The 18219-nt window shown below is 42.5% G+C and overlaps 1 protein-coding gene across 1 annotated transcript in view; it reads left to right on the plus strand.

The window, feature by feature from the left end:
- Positions 1–18219, plus strand: part of CFAP61 (cilia and flagella associated protein 61) — a 270087-nt gene that overhangs the window by 28050 nt on the left and 223818 nt on the right. The window contains exon 7 of the mRNA XM_007454529.1: positions 11139–11298. Coding sequence (XP_007454591.1) covers positions 11139–11298 — 160 coding nt within the window. The remainder of the gene's footprint in view (positions 1–11138; positions 11299–18219) is intronic.

Consider the following 18219-nt stretch of genomic DNA (forward strand, 5'->3'; position numbering starts at 1 on the left):
ACAATTTCATTCTTCACCGTATGATTATCTCGTTTTCCCAGCACCATTTATTGAAAAGACTACCCTTTCTCCATTGAGTCTTCTTGGCTCCCTTGTCAAATTTTAGTTGACTGTAAATGTGGGAGTTTATTTCTGGACTCACTATTCTGTTACATTGGTCTATGTGTCTGTTATGCCAGTAGTGTACTGTTTTTTTTTTTTTAATTTATTTTTAATTTATTTATTTTTGGCTGCGTTGGGTCTTCATTGCTGTGTGCGGTCTTTCTCTAGTTGCGGTGAGCAGGAAATACTCTTCATTGCGGTGTGCAGGCTTCTCATTGTGGTAGCTTCTCTTGTTGCGGAGCATGGTCTCTAGGCACATGGACTTCAGTAGTTGTGGCACACGGGCTCAGAAGTTGTGGCTCGTGGGCTCTAGAGCGCAGGCTCAGTAGTTGTGGCTCATGGGCTTAGTTGCTTTGCGGCATGTGGGATCTTCCCAGACCAGGGATCGAACCCGTGTCCCCTGTATTGGCAGGTGGATTCTCAACCACTGAGTCACCAGGGAAGCCCCCATGTACTGTTTTGATTACCATAGCTTTGTAATATTGCTTGAAATCAGAAGTGTGATGCCTCTGGCTTTGTTTTTCTTTCTCAATGTTGCTTTGGCTTTTGGGGGCCTTTTGTTGTTCCATACAAATTTTATGATTTCTTTTTTTCTGTTTCCAAGAAAATGCCTTTGGAATTTTGATAGGGATTAATTGAATCTATGGATGGCTTTGGACAGTATGGACATTTTGACAGCATATAATTCTTCTGGTCCATGAACACAGGGTATTTTTCTATTTCTGTCTTCTTCATTTTCTTTCATCAAAGTCTTGTAGTTTTCAGTGTACAGATCTTTCACCTCCTTAGTTAAATTTATTCCTAGGTAGTTTATTGTTTTTGATGCTATTGTGAATGGGACTGTTTTCGGTATTTCTTTTTCAGAGATTGTATTTCTAGTGTATAGAAATGCAACTGATTTCTCTTGCGTTGATTTTGCGTCCTACAACCTTACTGAATTTGTTGATTAGTTTTAACAGTGTTTGGGTAGAGTCTCTAGGATTTTCTGTATGTAAGATCATATCATCTACAAACAAAGACAATTTTGCTTGTTCTTTTCCGATTTGGACGCAGTGTATTTCTTTTCCTTGCCTGATTTCTCTGGCTAGGATTCTAGTACTTTGGTGAAGAGGAATGGCGAGAGAGAGCACCCTCGTCTTGTTCCTGATTGGAGGAAAAGCTTTCAATCTTGCACCATTGAGTATGATGATAGCTGTGGGCTTGTTATTATTGGCCTTTGTTATGTTGAAGTATGTTTCTCCTATACCCAATTTGTTGAGCATTTTAATCATGAAAGGATGTTATATTTTGTCAAATGCTTTTTCTACATCTATTGAGATGATCATATGATTTTAATCTTTCACTCTATTAATGTGGTGTATCACATTTATTGATTTGCATGTATCGAACCTCCTTGCATCCCAGGGATAAGTACTGCTTGATCATGGTGTATGATCCTTTTAATGTGCTGTTGAATTCAGTTTGCTAATATTAATATTTTGTTGAGAATTTTTGCATCTGTATTTATCAGGGATATTTATCTGTAGTTTTCTTGTAATGTTCTTATTTGGCTTTGATATCAGGGTAATGCTTGCCTTATAAAATGAGATAGGAATGATCCCTCCTCCTTAATTTTCTGGAGGAGTTCAAGAAGGATTGGCATTAATTCTTCCTTAAATGTTCACTAGAATTCACTAGTGAAACCCTCTGATCCTGGGCTTTTCTTTATTGTGAAGTTTTTGATTACTGATTCAATCTCCTTACTTGTTATTTGTCTGTCCATATTTTCTATTTCTTCATAATTCAGTCTAGGTAGCTTGTCTATTTCTAGGAATTTATCTGTTTCTTCTAGGTTATCCAATTCATTGGTATATAATTTTTCTTAGTAATCTTTTACCCTTTGTATTTATGGCATCAGTTGTAATGTCTACTCTTTCCTTTGGCTTATGATTTTATTTCAGTCTTCTCTTTTTCTTAGTCTAGCTAACAGGTTGTCAAATTTGTTTACCTTTTTAAAAAACAGCTCTTAGTTTTGCTGATCTTTTCTATCATTTTTCTGGTCTCTATTTCATTTATTTCTGCTCTGATCTTTGTTATTTTCTTCCTTCTGCTAACTTTGGGCTTAATTTGTTCTTCTTTTTCTAGATCTTTGAGGTATACAGTTAGGTTGTTTATTGAGATCTTTCTTTTTTCTCAATGTAGGCATTTACCACTATAAACTTACCTCTTAGAACTGCTTTTGCAGCATCCCAAAATTGGTTTATTGTATTTCCATTTTTGCTTGTTTCAAGATATTTTTTGATTTCCCTTTTGGTTTCTTTTTTGACCTCTTGGTCTTTCAGGAGTGTATTTTAAAATTTCCACATACTGTGAATTTTTCAGCTTTTCTCCTGTTACTGATTTCTAGTTTAATACCACTGTAGTTGGGGAAAATACTTGGTATGATTTAAATCTTCTTAAATTTGCTAAGACTCATTTTATGATCTATCATATGATGTATCATGGAAAATGTTCCATGTGTTCTTGAGAAGAATTTGTACTCTGCTGCTCTTGAATGGGATGTTCTGTACACATCTGTTAGGTTGATTTTATCTAAAGTATGAATCAAGTCTAACATTTTCTTGTTCATTTTCCCTCTGGATGGTCTATCCATTGTTGCAAGTAAGGTATTGAAGTCCCCTGCTATTATTGTACTGTTGTCTATTTCTCCCTTTATACCTGTTAGTATTTGCTTAATATATTTAGGTGCTCCAATGTTGACTGTATATATATTTATGATTGTTATATCTTCTTGATGAATTGACTCCTTTATCATTATATAATAACCTTCTTTGTCTCTTGTTGTGTTTTTGGCTTAGTCGGTTTTGTCTGGTGTAAGCGTAGCTACCCCTGTTCTCTTTTTGTTTCCACTTGTGTGGAATATTTTTTCCATCTCTTCACTTCGAACCTATATGTGTCCTTAAAGCTGAAGTGAGTCTCTTGTAGGCAGTGTATTGTTGGGTCTTGCTTTTTATCCATCTAGCCACTCTGTATATTATGATTGGAGAATAAAATTCATTTACATTTAGAGTAATTATAGGTAAGGACTTACTAATGCCATCTTATTGTGTTCTGGCTGTTTTGTAGTACCCTTGTTCCTTTATTCCTTTCTTGCTGGCTTCCTTTATGAATTGACGATTTTCTGTAACGAGATGATTCCTTTGATTCCTTTTTCTTTATCTTTTGTGAATCTACTGTAGCTGTTTGCTGTGTGGTTACCATTGAGGCTTACATAAAACGTCTTACAGATGTAACAGTCTGTTTTACACTAAAGACTTAATTTCAATTGCACACAAAAATTTTACCCTTTTACTTCCCCTGTTATGTTTTTAATGTCACAATTTATCTCTTTTTATATTACATATACATTACTAAATTATTGTAGCTATAGTTATTAAAATATTAAAATTCTTGTCCTTTAATACCTACATTAGAGTTACATGGTTAATGCTTCACCATATTAAAGTTTTAGGATATCCTGAACTTGACTATATACTTACCTTTACTATTGTGTTGTATATTTTTATATATTTTCATGTTATTAATTAGCATCCTTTCATTTCATCTTGAAGAACTCCTTTAAGCATTTCTCGTAGGGCAGGTCTAGTCGTGATGAATTTCCTCAGCTTTTGTCTGTCTCGGAAAGTCTTTCTCAATTTCTGAAGGACAGCTTTGCTGAGTAAAGTATTCTTGGTTAGCAGTTTTTTTCTCTCAGCGCTTTGAATATATCATCCTGCTAACTCCTGGCCTGTAAGGTTTTTGCTGAGAAATCTGCTGACAGTGTTATGGGGGGTTACCTTGTAAGTCCCAAGATGTTTTTCTCCCACTGCTTTTAAGATTCTCCTCTTGTCTTTGATTTTTGAGTTTTATTATAATGTGTCTTTGAGAGGATCTCTTTTTTTTTTTTTTTACATCTTTATTGGAGTATAATTGCTTCACAATGGTGTGTTAGTTTCTGCTTTATAACAAAGTGAATCAGTTATACATATACATATGTTCCCATATCTCTTCCCTCTTGCGTCTCCCTCCCTCCCACCCTCCCTATCCCACCCCTCTAGGTGGTCACAGAGCACCGAGCTGAGAGAGGATCTCTTTAAGTTGATTTTATTTGGTGACCAATGAGCTTCATGAACTTGGATATCTATATCTCTCTCCAGATTTGGGATGTTCTTGGCCATTATCTCTTTAAATAAACTCTCTGCCCCCTTCTCCCTCTCTTCTCATTCTGGAACTCTGGTGATTCACAAATTGGTCCTTTGGATGGTATCCTATAAATCATAGGATACCATCCTATGACCCTTTTCATTCTTTTTACTATGTTCTCCTCTGACTTGATACTTTTAAAGTTCCCATATTCAATCTCATTGAATCTTTCTTCTGACTGATCAAGTCTGCTGCTGATGCTCTCTGTTGCATTTTCATGTCATTTGTTGATTCTTCAGCTCCAGAATTTCTAGTTGGTTCTTTTTATGGTTTCGCTCTCTTTGTTCAACTTCTCATTTTGTTTGTGTGTTGTTTTCCTAATTTTGTTGAATTGTCTTTGTTTCCTTGTAGCTCACTGAGTCTCCTTAACACAGCTATTTTGAATTCTTTATCTGGTAAATTGGAGAGTTACCATTTACTCTTGTCTCTGGGTTCAGTTACCAGAAGATTATTGTGACCCTTTGGTGGTGTCATACTTCCTTGATTTTTCATGGTCATTGAATTTTGCGTTGCTGTCTTCACATTTGAATAGCAGTCACCTCCTCTGGTCTTTGGAGGAGAAATAACTTCTCTCAGCTCTGATAGAGATTCTGAGGCTTCCTCAGACCTTCTATGGGTATGCCTGCTCCATGCTTCTTGCTCTCTCTTGTGGCAGAATTCTTAAGCTTCTATGTCTTCTCTGGACCCTGCAAAGCACCAGGTCGAGTGCTTCTGTATTCCCAAAGGTGGCACTACAGCTCAAATTTGTGGTCTCTTCCTGGTCCACAGATTGGGCCGACTTTCTCCATATGCTCCTTAGCCATCTGCCAAAGTCTGCTCATGGCACCATTAGAAGTATACACAGGGAGCTGCCACAAGGTGGGCTGGTGTGTGCATAAGGCATGTGGAGCACTGGGGGTGCTCATGGGCAGGATGGCAGGATCCATGGGTGAAATATTCCCAGTAGCTCGTGGGTGGGCTTCTTGGTAGGATCCATGATGCCTGGTAATGTCCTCTGGGGGTCCTACCTGCTGCTGTCCCAGACTCCTTCCACCCCCGAGTCGTGAGCTCCCAATTTAGTACTCTGGATCTGGCAAGAGAGAAATGAGCCCCTCTGGCAGCATCCTGCATAGCTAGGGAAGCCAGGTGCTCACTTACACAGTCTCCCTCTTACCTGCCACGGGATAAATTAGGGGGATAAATCTTGGCCCTAAGCTGTGCTGCCTTGGAGGATGGGTGTTGTGGAGAAAGGCAGACTGTTTGTCTTACCCACTCCAGGGCATCCAAACTGGTATTTTTTTTGCTCCAATGGAGCTGAAACTTCTCCTCGGGAAACCTGAACTTCATCAAAGGCTCTCTCATCCATGAGTGATCGTCTAAGTCACTGTTCTCAGGGGCTCCTGGACTGAGGCTGAGAGAGGCTAGAGCCAGTTCAGCGGCCTCTGCAGGGTCCACAGCTGTGACCGAGGTCTGTCTGCCTATTTCCTGATGCAAAGGTGGGCAAGACTCCTCCCAGGCCCCTTGGTGGATGGTGCTGGATCCCACGGCTCCTTCAAAGGCACTTTTGTTCATGGATGGATGCCGAATATTTGCTGTTGAGCAGGGGACAAAAATAAGGGATGTCTTTTACCACCATGATGCTGACCTCACTCTGGAGAAGGCTTTTAATTCTTTGGTTTCAAGGTGCGAGTTTGAACCCAAATCTCTTGAGTTAGTTCTTGTGAAGAGCAGCTGCAGTGACTTCTTCCCTCAGTTCCTTCCCTCTCTTGTCATGTGTTACAAACTTTCAGCGTGTGTAAATATCAGAGAAAAGTTGTAGGCTGAAAATTGCAGTCCCAACCCCGCAGGGATCCTCTGGTGTCTCCAAAGACACAAACGGAGTCCAGCCTGATCTCTGAGAGGCCTTGCTGCCTCAGACATCAGAGATTGCATGTCCCATGGAGATGTGACCATGGGCCTCAACCTTAAATGGAAGGGCAGGAGCAGGACCTGTCAACAGTGAGCAAACCAGCCTAGGATCTGGGAGTGAAACTCTGGTCTTCACCAAGCCCTTAAGACACCCCCAGGTGTCTTAAGCCTTTTTGGGTTCAAGATCAGTGCCGTCACCACCCTACCACCTACCTGCCAGGACCCTCCTCCCAACCACCTGGGCTTCCTCAGACCTGCCTTTTGGCAGCAGTGTGCTGGAGCTCGCTCACCTTGGCTCACGAGAGCCAGTTGCTAAATCTTTAGGAACTTGGCAAGCTGCTCGTTAAACACAGCCATTGTCAAAAATTAAGTTATATCAACTAACAGTGTAGTAAATTATACTAAAAACAAAATTAATAAATCCTCAAAATTCATTACTTTTTAATTGTTTTACTCTTATTTGTCCTCTTGGGGTCATTTATATCTGTGGTCTCTGCAGAATGGAAATACTGTAACTACAGCTACTGTGCATCTTCTCCCAATTCTCTACCCAGTGACATCACACCAAGAGCTTACAACGGGCTGCAACGGGAATATTTACACCACAGAAATTGGCAAATGTTACAATTAAGCTTTTTCCTACATTGCCGATTAGGCATTAACCAGCACACTATACTTTTAGGTGAACAGAGATAACGGGACATAGTACACCAAGCCTGTCCCTGCCCAAACCCGTCCATGGCAGTCACAGGCCATGGATGTAGATGCCCTGAGAGCCATGTCTGCACCGTTGGGGGGCCCTCAACTAAAGGTTTTTAACTGCGAGCACTTTCTTTGACTTAATCGCAACTTTGGAGGAGTTCTGAGTCATCACTTTGCTGCAAGTTGCTTTTCATAACTTTATCCTGGCTGACCTTGACATCTGGTGTTTACTCCAAACTGCGATTTCAGGGCAGGGCAGTTGGAGGCCAAGGGCAGCTCCTAGAGACAGATGGGCAGAGCGTCTGCCTTGGCAGCATCTGCGGCGTGGGCAGTAGCGGTCCGAGGAGGCACTGGGGCAGAGCCTGCCAGCACAGCCATGCCTTTGACATCAGGCAGGAAGGATCAGAGCTGGAAGTGGTCACAATGAGGGCACCCAGAAGGGGTGGGTGACGTAGGGCTTTTTAGATGGAAACATGAACGATGCAGTGCATACGGGCCTATAAATGGTCCTGCTTGTGAAGGTGCAGCCACTGCACACGTGGTTTATAGCGATCTGAGCCTTATGCATCATCATATGGATCCTCAGGGAAAACCAAGGACAACAACAAACTCCCAGTTTGCTCTCCAGTGTGAGATAATTAAAGGCACCTTTGTGGTGGAAAGTATTGGTCACCTGGAAGACAGACAGCAGCCAGCAATCAGTGCCTTTTCACTGTACAAGAAAAATAGTCCATCAAATCAATTTATTTTTCCAGAAAACACACACATACACACACACACAAAGATGCATTTGAATACTCCCACAAATTCATTTTTAAGAACAGTGTTTCTCAAATCGGAACAGTCATCCCAAAGAAACCCAAAGGAAAAAGCAGACACTTCCACAATACGTCCTCGCTCTGTTGAGTCCATCATTCTTAACTTTTGTGAATTCTCACAGTCCCGAGATGAAAGATGGGAATATAACAGGTTGCAGATTTGGAGAACGTGAAATCTTTGTTCCTAATGGTGAAACGTGTTTTTCTCATTTTCATCAGAATGTGTGATCCATGCCATTTGAATCAAGTTCCAAACATGACGAGCCATTAGTATAATAGCTCATTACTAACAGCGGTCTTATAAATAATACATTCTTATCATGCACATGCAGCTTGCCATGAAGCCAGCAAAAGGTATTTCAGGCCATGGAAGTTGCATCGCGCCAGCGTGGCTCTAGATGAGAAGGACATCTCCATGTGAACCAAAGATGGATGCCAATTTTCCCTGCCGAGACGGAGGCTGGCCGGCTCTCTCTGCACATATGGTAGAGGGATTGGTTAATCAGCGTCTGCTGAGTCTTGGGCCTAAAATTACAGAGAAGCCAGACAACTGTGGCTACGCAGCCTTTGTTCACGTGCTCAAACAAGACAAATGATCACTTGTTATTTGGGAAAAAAATTAAAATGTGTATTTTGGACTTTTATTAAAGTGTCGATGGCTTTATAAAACAGCTGTGTAAATCCAGCCTTTTACAGCTAGTATTTTGGGGAGCGTGTAAAGAAAAGAATATGCATGGAAAAAATTAATTTTTAAAAATTCTTTTTGTATTCCAGTATTTGGGAGGAGGTACAGGGAGTCTTTACTTTTCAAACACATCTTTGAGAACAAGTGGTTTTAAACCAGAAGAGAACATTTGAGAACAAACAGTTAAATACCTAATTTTTTTCTCTGTTGTTTAAAGGAGTGTTGTAGCTTCTTTCTCTACTTTAGGAAGTTCAAGTATTAACCATTTTCTCTGACTGGGCATTTATGGAATGATGCTGCTTTCTTAGGAACAGGGAATGCTGATGATTGTTGAGTTTGTTTGTTTTTTTAATTTATTATTTATTTTTGGCTGTGTTGGGTCTTCGTTGCTGCACATGGGCTTTCTCTAGTTGCAGTGAGCAGGGGCTACTCTTTGTTGTGGTGCACGGGCTTCTCATTGCGGTGGCTTCTCTTTTGCAGAGCACAGGCTCTAGGTGCGCAGGCTTTAGTAGTTGTCGAGCACAGGTTCAGTAGTTGTTGCTCGTGGGCTCTAGAGTGCAGGCTCAGTAGTTGTGGCACATGGGCTTAGTTGCTTCGCGGCATGTGGGATCTTCCCGGACCAGGGATTGAACCCATATCCCCTGCATTGGCAGGTGGATTTTTAACCACTGCGCCACCAGGGAAGTCCTGTTGCGTTCTGCTTCTTGGATGGAATGGCTGTCTCGAGAAATAAAGTGTGAATTCTGGTGGGATCGCACCTGCCCAGTAAATGCTGGTTTCTTATAAGAGCTGTCAGAGTCAAATCAGTCACCAGAATTTGCTTAAAACCCACATAATGATCAAAGGAATTATTTATGTGAAATTTATTTATTTTCCTTTTTTCCCAGTTTTATTAAGATATAATTGACACATAACATGGTATAAGTTTAAGGTGTCCAACCTAACATTTTGATTTATGTACATATCGCAAAATAATTACCACCAAATAAGATCAGTTAACGTAAGAACTCTGCATTCTCTCTCGCCTCTTTTAAAATTCTAAATGCTTTCCTTGCAGAGAAGAATGAAATACAGAATTACTGATGGAACATAATAAAGAATTTCAATCACAGTCATCTCTCAATGTGGTATTAAAATTTGATAGAATTAAAATTCGTTGTTAATTTATAATATTTCAGTACCAGTAATAGGCTCAGCTCAGCTAGTTACTCACAAAAAGATAAATTGTTTCCTCTACTCGCAATACTTATGACCCCAAATGTGTTGCATTTTTCCCGTACCAGCCAACTCTCCAGCTTCCTAGACACCAGCTGGGTATCCTGCAGTTTGATTCACTTCTGACACTGCCCAGACTTAGCACAGGCCCTACAGTTTAAGGACTCAGGCCCACAAGACTGTCCCCTGCCCCTGTCAGATGCCAGTTACAAGACCCAGGTTGTCACCTGTACTTTCAACTGACCGACTATAAATCAGGGTTTCCCATGACCCCCTCCTCGGGTGTGACAATCTGCTGGAAAGGGCTCCCAGAACTTAGGAGAACACTTTACTTGCCATCATCGATTCGTTGTAAAGGATACAATTCAGGAACAGCCCAAATGGAAGAAGTGCATGGGGGGAGGTGGGGAGGAGGGGGCGGGGAGCTTCCATGCCCTCTCTGGGCTTGCCACTGCCCAGCACCTCAGTGTGTTCACCAGCCTGGAAGATCCCGAACCCCATCGTTTAGGGATTTCTCTGGTGGTTCCATTAACGACTGATTAAATCATTGGCCACTGGTGGTTGAACTCAATCTCCAGCCCCCTTCCCCTTCCCAGAGGTCGAGGGGACGGGGCTGAAATTTCCAACCCTCTAATCACAAGGTTGATTCCTCTGGTAACTAGCTCCCATGCTCCGAAAGTCACTTCTTTAGTGTAAACTCATGTGTGATTGAAAGGGACTTAATTATGAAAAACAAAAGATGCTCCTCTCAGGAAATTACAAGTGTTTTAGGAGCTTTGTGACAGGAGTGAGGGATGAAGACTGAATATTATGTCACACTGTCACCCTGATCTTCCCACTTATGTATTCCTCATCAAAGGCCTAAAATGATGAGGGCCATTGCAAGAGGGTCAGAATCAGGTAGGGTGCTGGGAGGTGATGCAGTTGTAGGTCAGACACATCTGGTGAACAGGTGCAATGAGTTTATTTCACTCAAAGCTTCCCACCAAACCTCCTTCCTCACATCTCCTCCCTGTGAGACCATCCAATCAAACAAATAAATGGTTTAAGAAAATCGAAGCATTCCTACCTGATGGGGAGCGAACGACCATGAACTTTCTCTGAACCGAGGGTCAACCAGATGGCCACTGGAACAATGGCCAGTCTTCCTGAGAACCGCATTGTGGAGGGGAGGAGGATGGATGGGAGGGCTGGTCTTGCAGTGGGGAAATAAAGGGATATGGGGCAGGCAGGGGCGTTGTCTGGGCAAAGTCCAAAGAGTTTTCCCTAAAGAACATCCTGGTGGCCTCCCTAAGTTATATACCCACCTCTGGGATTGCCCACAGTGGTCGTCCACGGCATTGTTTTTTGAGCCTGTCCTGTATGCCATGCATTGCTCCGGACACTAGGGCTGCTCCCTCCCTCAGACATCTCTGGGTGCCCATGGAGACATCTCTGGGGCTCCTGGGAGTTTCATGATGAGCATTCACCTGAGGTTGGACAGTCATGAGATGTTTTGGACGTTTTAGGTGGAAGGTGTAGCCGTCGGGTTCATGAGCGTGTGCTCGAGAGTGAACATGCAACTCCTGCATGAGTGCTTTGACTTGAGGCCCTTCCACGGACTCTGCACCCCGCATCCCGATGACGTCCTGGAGCCACCCCAAGAGCTAAGCGTTCAAGGAAGTTCAGGTACAGTGGCCATCACTGGAGCGTGTCAGGAATTCAAGCTTTACATGTTGTGCTGTGCTCTTGGCTAAGTGCTGGAACTAGGTGGCACCTACTATAGCTCTGTCTCCAGTCCCCTTTGAGGAGTAGTTCCTGGTCCATCTCATCCTTGTGCATGTATCTGTGAGCACAGGGAGTCAAGGGTGCACTGCGGCCTTGCCACTGAAGGTTTCCTGAATTCAGAACGTCTACCTTCAGGATGTTCATTGTTAGAGGTAAGCTGTGGGGAAATAATTGATAGCATTTCAGGAGTTTACTCAGACACACACGTACAACACAAAACCTGAATGTGATGAGTGAATTTTTCAAGTCAAGAACTCGAGAAATTATATTTTTTTCTTTTTTAAATTTTTTTAAAATTGAAATATATAGCTGATTTACAATGTGTTATTTTCAGGTGTACAGCAAAGTGATTCGGTTATACATATACATATATATTCAGTTATACATATATGTGTATATATATACATATATTTTCTTTTTCATATATGCCTTTAAGTTTTAATCCCATCAGTTAGAGCTTCTGTGTTTATGTCTTCAACAAATTATTATGTAATACAGGTCTATTGCAAGTAGTCAATACTTGTACTGATTCTAAAATAATGTCTGTATTAGGATTTTCACCAAGTGAAACCAGCTCATCTCAAACTTTGGTATTTTAATTTAATGAGGTCTTCCTGCATCCATGAATATCTCTGAGGTTGTGTTTTGGTTCTTAAATCAGGCAGATGCAAGGAGAGTGTGTAAATTCACTTCTCCAAACGTGGTTTTCCTCATTCGTAAAATAGGAATAGTAGTAATACCTCCCACGTGGGGTCTCGCCGAGATCACTCACGTCTGGGGCTTTATTCAGTGTCTTGGTCAAAGTTAGCACTCAGTCAGCATGGACCATCATCTTGAGTGGTCATTATCATCACTTTGTGATTGGCCTTTCACCTAGTGGAGTCTTCCCAGGTTAAAATCACAGCATTTTGAATTGCTCTCCTTTCTTGTGTCTGAGAGATTATACCAAGACTGTTCAAAAAACAGGAAGAGGACCCTGTGGGGGACACAATTGACAAGCAGAAGACTTGTTGATCTAAACAATGGAAGGTGTGGGTTTGGCAGATCTTATCCACTGGACGGGAAACTAAGTGCAGGGAGCTCGTCTGAACGTTCACAGTCATTACAAAGAGCTTGCAGAGCTGAAGCTGGAGAGGTGGTTCCCTTTTGTACTGATGACGGTGCTCTTCCCGAAAGAGAGCTTTTGAGGTCTTTATTGTCTAATGGTGAAGGCTGGCTTGCCCTTGCTTCTCAGCAGAGACACAGGAGAGTTCTGAAGGACTTTTCAGCATGAGACAGTCCTGAACAAAAAGTTATCACTGTCACTTTCAAATGTTTCAACACAATATAAATTCTTCTCGAAGGCAGCATTAAATAAGTTTTATGGCTCAGTTTTCTCATGTCTAAGATGGAGATAAAAATAGTTTCGAGGGCTTCCCTGGTGGCGCAGTGGTTGAGAGTCCGCCTGCCGATGCAGGGGACACGGATTCGGGGAAGATCCCACATGCCGCGGAGCGGCTGGGCCCGTGAGCCATGGCCGCTAAGCCTGCGCATCTGGAGCCTGTGCTCCGCAACGGGAGAGGCCACAACAGTGAGAGGCCCTCATACAGAAAAAAAAAAAAAAAAAAAAAAAAAAAATTGTATCGAACCCAAAGAGTTGTTGGGAAGATTAAACGTTGGAATCTACATGATGTCCTTAGCTCTGTGTGCCAAACACAGAGTAAGTTCTGAAAAAAATTGAAGTCGTTTTTCCTCCCCCTGTGACTGTTGTCATTATTAAAAATAAATTGAAAAGATATAGTCCTTTCCAGTGTGTTTCTGAGTGGCTCTGAGGTTACATAGAATGACTGGGAAGTTCCCATCTTAGAAACTTTATGGGCAGGAACAAAATTCAAAATTTAGGCTGAACCCTGGACTTCAAAACACACATAATCTATCTAGTACCTCTGTCTAGCAAAAAGGCCCAGAGATATGGAAGCTGAAAGAAGTCTTACTTCTATCTACCACCTTTAATATTTTTACTTAAAATTAGTTGATCTAGAACAGGATGGTAAGTAAAGGAGATAGGAAAACTTCTCTTGTTATTTTGTGTGCCTTGTTTATTTCTGAAAATCCAGCTTTATGTTCACTGATGCAAAGGTGATTATGAAGTTGTTACTAGGGAGCACTATTGTAGACTTCCAAATAACTCAGGGATGGATTCACAAATCGTCAGCAGCTCATTATATCTAAGAAAAGAGTCATCAGCACATTTTGCTGCGATCTTCCCATCAACAGCAGCAAAGAATGAGGCTCCAGAGAAAATCTGAAATGTCCTATGATCTGCTGTCCATTTTTTTTTCTGATGAAAGTCTCAAGTTAAAGGAAATATAATTTCTCTAAAATATGAACTAAAATGCTTGTTTCAATGGGCACACACCATTATACCCTATGCCTTCAATTTTGTTTATGCTTTTTACTTATCAAAGGATTTCTGTATATATCATCTCATTTTATCCTCATAACTTGATGTAGGAGAGCTAGGAAAGGTGACACCTGCCCACACTCCCAAAAGGTGTTACAGCTCAATAGGGGCTGACCCAGAACCCAGCTGAGGCTGCGGCTTGGCAAGGTGACTTCTTGTCTAGGATGGCTGTGATTGAAAACTCCAGTGGTGGGTCTACTACACAAATACATGATCAATTTTTTCACTTCGATGAGTTATTTAATGAGTTATCACTTTTAGGAGTTCTAGGTGAAGTCTATGTGTATGCGTGTGCACGCGAGTGCTTTGGACAACTTCCAACTTCTGGAATCTCCACCTCTGTGTCTGTGGGATTTGGCAGAACCATGTGAGGCCACTCTGCCCTGCTCCAGAGGCAGGCTGGAAGTGTCAGGACATTGACACCCCAGGAGCAACCTCTGCTTCCCTATTTCTTGTCCCTGCACCCCTACTGCTACTTTCTCCACCAACTCCCAAGTAAACAGTTGTGCTTGAATCCTTGACTCAGACTGTGCCTCTGAGAGAATACACCCCAAGACACTGCTGGTCTAGTCTTTTCCCACCAGCTGTGAAAACATTTATTTACATACAACTGACAGGACTCGGGGTATAAGTACCCCAGCTCCTTCACCCCTAGGGTGGGATAGCTCTGAGACACGAGTTTTTTGCTGTTTCTCAACGTTCCTACAGGATCACCTCCAGCTGGTGATCCGTGTGATGACATGTGTTTTGTTAGCTGCCTTCCTTTCCCATTCTCTCTTCCTCACCACCCTACTGTGCTTCCTGGAGTCACCTCCCAAATAAACTCTTGTTCTCAAATCCTGAACTCAAGGTCTGCTCTTTTCCCACCAGCCGTGAGACTTGCAATTTCACATGAACCTCCACCCTTCCAAGCAGAATAACAACGTCACGGCTCAACATTCCTGAGCTCACACGGTGGTCCCCCTTCTTTAGCTACTGCACACATTGTGATTGGCTTGCTATCTCATCATTTCAGCCGTATCAGAAGTTTCCATTGGATCTAAAAAGTGTAACCATACACATTCATTTTGCATTTTACTTGAATAATTTTTAAGTGATCCCATTTTTTTAGTCACCTATTCGTCATATACAAATTATTACACACACTTGTAAATTTGGGTTTTTATCTACTAAACCTTGGGACTAAACTGGAACCAATGTGAACAAAGTCAAAGTGATCTCGGGTGGCCTCGGCCTGCAGCGGCTTGAAGCAGGATTTAGGTTTCCTGACCGGGAATCAAGGTTGGGCCACAGCAGTGAGAGGGCTGAATCCTAGCCACTAGACCAATATCCAGTGACAAGACCCTGCCCCTTCGGCTTTGCAGAAATGAATTCCCACAAAGACGGAAAAGTAGTAAAACAAAGTGTTTATTAGGAGGAAAGAGAGTACATGTGAATAGACACACGGGCAGACTGAGAGAGAGGGTGGTAGTTTAAGTCACTTACGTGGGACATTTCTTCTGGGTTTCCTTTGGCCAATCATCTTGCTCTGCCTGGTTCTGAGTCCATATTTGGTTTATCTCAGGGTCCTCCCATGTGTGCATGCGCATCTCTTAGTCAAGATGGATTCTAGTGGAGAGGCCTATGGGTAGGTTGATATCACTCCCCTTTTGACCTCCAAGGAGGCTTTCTGCACATGTATAGTCCAGAAGTTTTCCTTGACCTCGAGAATGAGAAATATGTGGTCTCTATCTCTTATCTGGACGGGGCTCAGCCTCTCCTATTAGCCTCCTGCTATTATCTCTGTCTTGGAGTATCTGTCCACAGGGGACAAACTCCAGCTGCTCAGCCTGGGACCCATCTATCTCCTGCCTCATAAGGATGAAGGAGGATTTTGTCCCAGTATAAGGAAAATCTAGTAAAAGTTTATTTTTTATTAAGCAGAGTACCTAGTTTAAAAGTAGCAAGTTCCCCAAATATTGGAAGAATTCATAAAGAGTCATAGCTGCTCAGGAAAGGGCTTTCTGCTTGTGTGGGAGATTGTACTAAATGAAATCCAAGCTCCCTCAAATGGCAAGAGTCTGAAAGCATAGTGAACGCGCAGCGGCGACCGTATGCTGGCAGTTTATGAATATTTTCCTTCAGCGACAATACAATGGCTCAAGACAATATTTGTTTTTCCAGTTGGGTCCACCACTGGCCCTGTCCAGCGACTGCAAATCAGGCTGTCTTTTGTTGACTGCATCATCACAATAAAGATTTTGGAACCAGAGTGAGCTGGCAATTTTCTTGATGATGCAGAAGGCAAAATAGGGCACAGCCTGCCTTTCCACAGCTGTATTGGCATCGACACATTTACCAGTTAAAATTTAAAAACTGAAAGCAAGTGAAAGACAAAACTTTTGTTTGTCACGTTGGCTGGTGTGACCTGGGGAGTGGGAGTCTCGGTTTTGAAAGAGCCCCGAAAGGTGCATCCTAGTACGTACATGGGGCCCACCACACAGAGTCTCTGTGACCTCGACGTGCCCTTGGAAGGGAGAAATACAATTTCATACAACAGAATCATGGGCGCCCCGAAGAATATCCAGGGCAGCTCCTTATAACCAACCCACCCAGGGAAAGTGCTGCTTACTCTACATTTATTTTATTTTATTACTTTTTAATTTTTTTAAGTTTATGTATTCTTGGCTGCTTGGGTCTTTGTTGCTGCACGTGGGCTTTCTCTAGTTGCGACGAGCGGGGGCTACTCTTTGATGTGGTATGAGGGCTTCGCATTGTGGTGGCTTCTCTTGTTGCAGAGTGCAGGCTGTAGGCGCACGGGCTCAGTAGTGGTGGTTCGTGGGCTCTAAGCGCAGGCTCAGTAGTTGTGGCGCACGGGCTTTGTTGCTCTGTGGCATGTGGGATCTTCCCGGACCAGGGCTCGAACCTGTGTCCCCTGCATTGGCAGGTGGATTCTTAACCACTGCGCCACCAGGCAAGTCCCTTACTCTACAGTTAAAAGGCCCTTTGAAATATAATTTTCATAACATCTCCATCCAAAAACATAGCAATGTTGCCTTTTAAATGAAAGAAAATCACTCTTGCTGTCAGGAAATGTTTCTTTGTGTCTTGTTTAAATTTCTTTCATGGAACTTACACTTGCTTCTTACCTCAGGGTCTCTCCTCCACAGGGCGAGGAAATGTCTGGAACAAAGATGGCAGGGCTAAGAAACAACGGCTAAACCGAGTCTGATTTATCGAATAGTGATAGCCCAGGTCTTCTAGCCTCTCTTCCTAAGGTTAGATTTTATATGCCTGGGTGGCTTTCTGTTTTAGTTTATTCTTCTTTTAACTTGGATTCCAAATGTGGATGAAACACTCATCTACAGAGCATAGCAGTATTTCTGCCAAGAGGTTTGCATTCTGTATCTCAGACCATGTATTTACCACCTGGTACGTTCCGTAGTTGTTGAACTAGTGACCCACTAGGACTCTGTATACGTTTGCTCGGGCTGTTTTAGCAAAGTACCACAGACCAGGGGGCTTAAACAACATAAATTCATTTTCTCACAGTTCTGGAAGTATAGAAATCTGAGATCAAGGTGTCAGCAGGGTTGGTTTCTTCTGAGGTCTCTCTCCATGGCTTGTAGATTCTTTTCCTTGTGTCTTCACGTGGTTTTCCCTTTTGTTCCTGTCTGTGTCCTAATCTCCTCTTCTTATAAGGACACCAGTCACATTGGCTTAAGGGCCCAGCCATCTGACCTCATATTACTTTATCTCTTTAAAGGCCCTTTCTCCAAATTTAGTCACATTCTGAGGTATCAGGGCGTGGGGGTTAAACACGAGTTTTGTGGGGACACGATTCAATGTGCAACACCTAGAATCCTGTGTCAGTGGTTCTCTGGAGCCCTGTGGTCAAGGCTGTATGGTAATAATGCCGATCATGGCAACAAGGTCCCTTCTACTTGCTTGCTTCTACGTGCTCATGAAAGCCTGATATACTGACTCATATTTGTCACAATTTAAATTTCATCTTTTTTTAACCACCAAATGTCTTTTTAGTATATGAAGGTAACAAAATTGCGTTCTTCTAAAACTTTAGCCACTCTTGCCAACTTTGGTTTTCTAGAAGTAACTATGTGAGTTCTAATGCTTTGTTAAAGATGTTGACAAAACAAATAAATAATTCCAGACTTATGCCCAGGCTGACATGATTATCTCCAAGGTTGGCGGTGTTGACCTTGTTGAAAAATTAATCAGTCAGGGCTTCCCTGGTGGCGCAGTGGTTGGGAGTCCGCCTGCCGATGCGGGGGACACGGGTTCGTGCCCCGGTCCGGGAGGATCCCACATGCCGTGGAGCGGCTGGGCCCGTGAGCCATGGCCGCTGAGCCTGTGCATCCGGAGCCTGTGCTCCACAATGG

The sequence above is a fragment of the Lipotes vexillifer genome, unplaced genomic scaffold (genome assembly GCF_000442215.2).
Source record: "Lipotes vexillifer unplaced genomic scaffold, Lipotes_vexillifer_v1.1 scaffold365, whole genome shotgun sequence".
Lineage (NCBI taxonomy): Eukaryota > Metazoa > Chordata > Mammalia > Artiodactyla > Lipotidae > Lipotes > Lipotes vexillifer.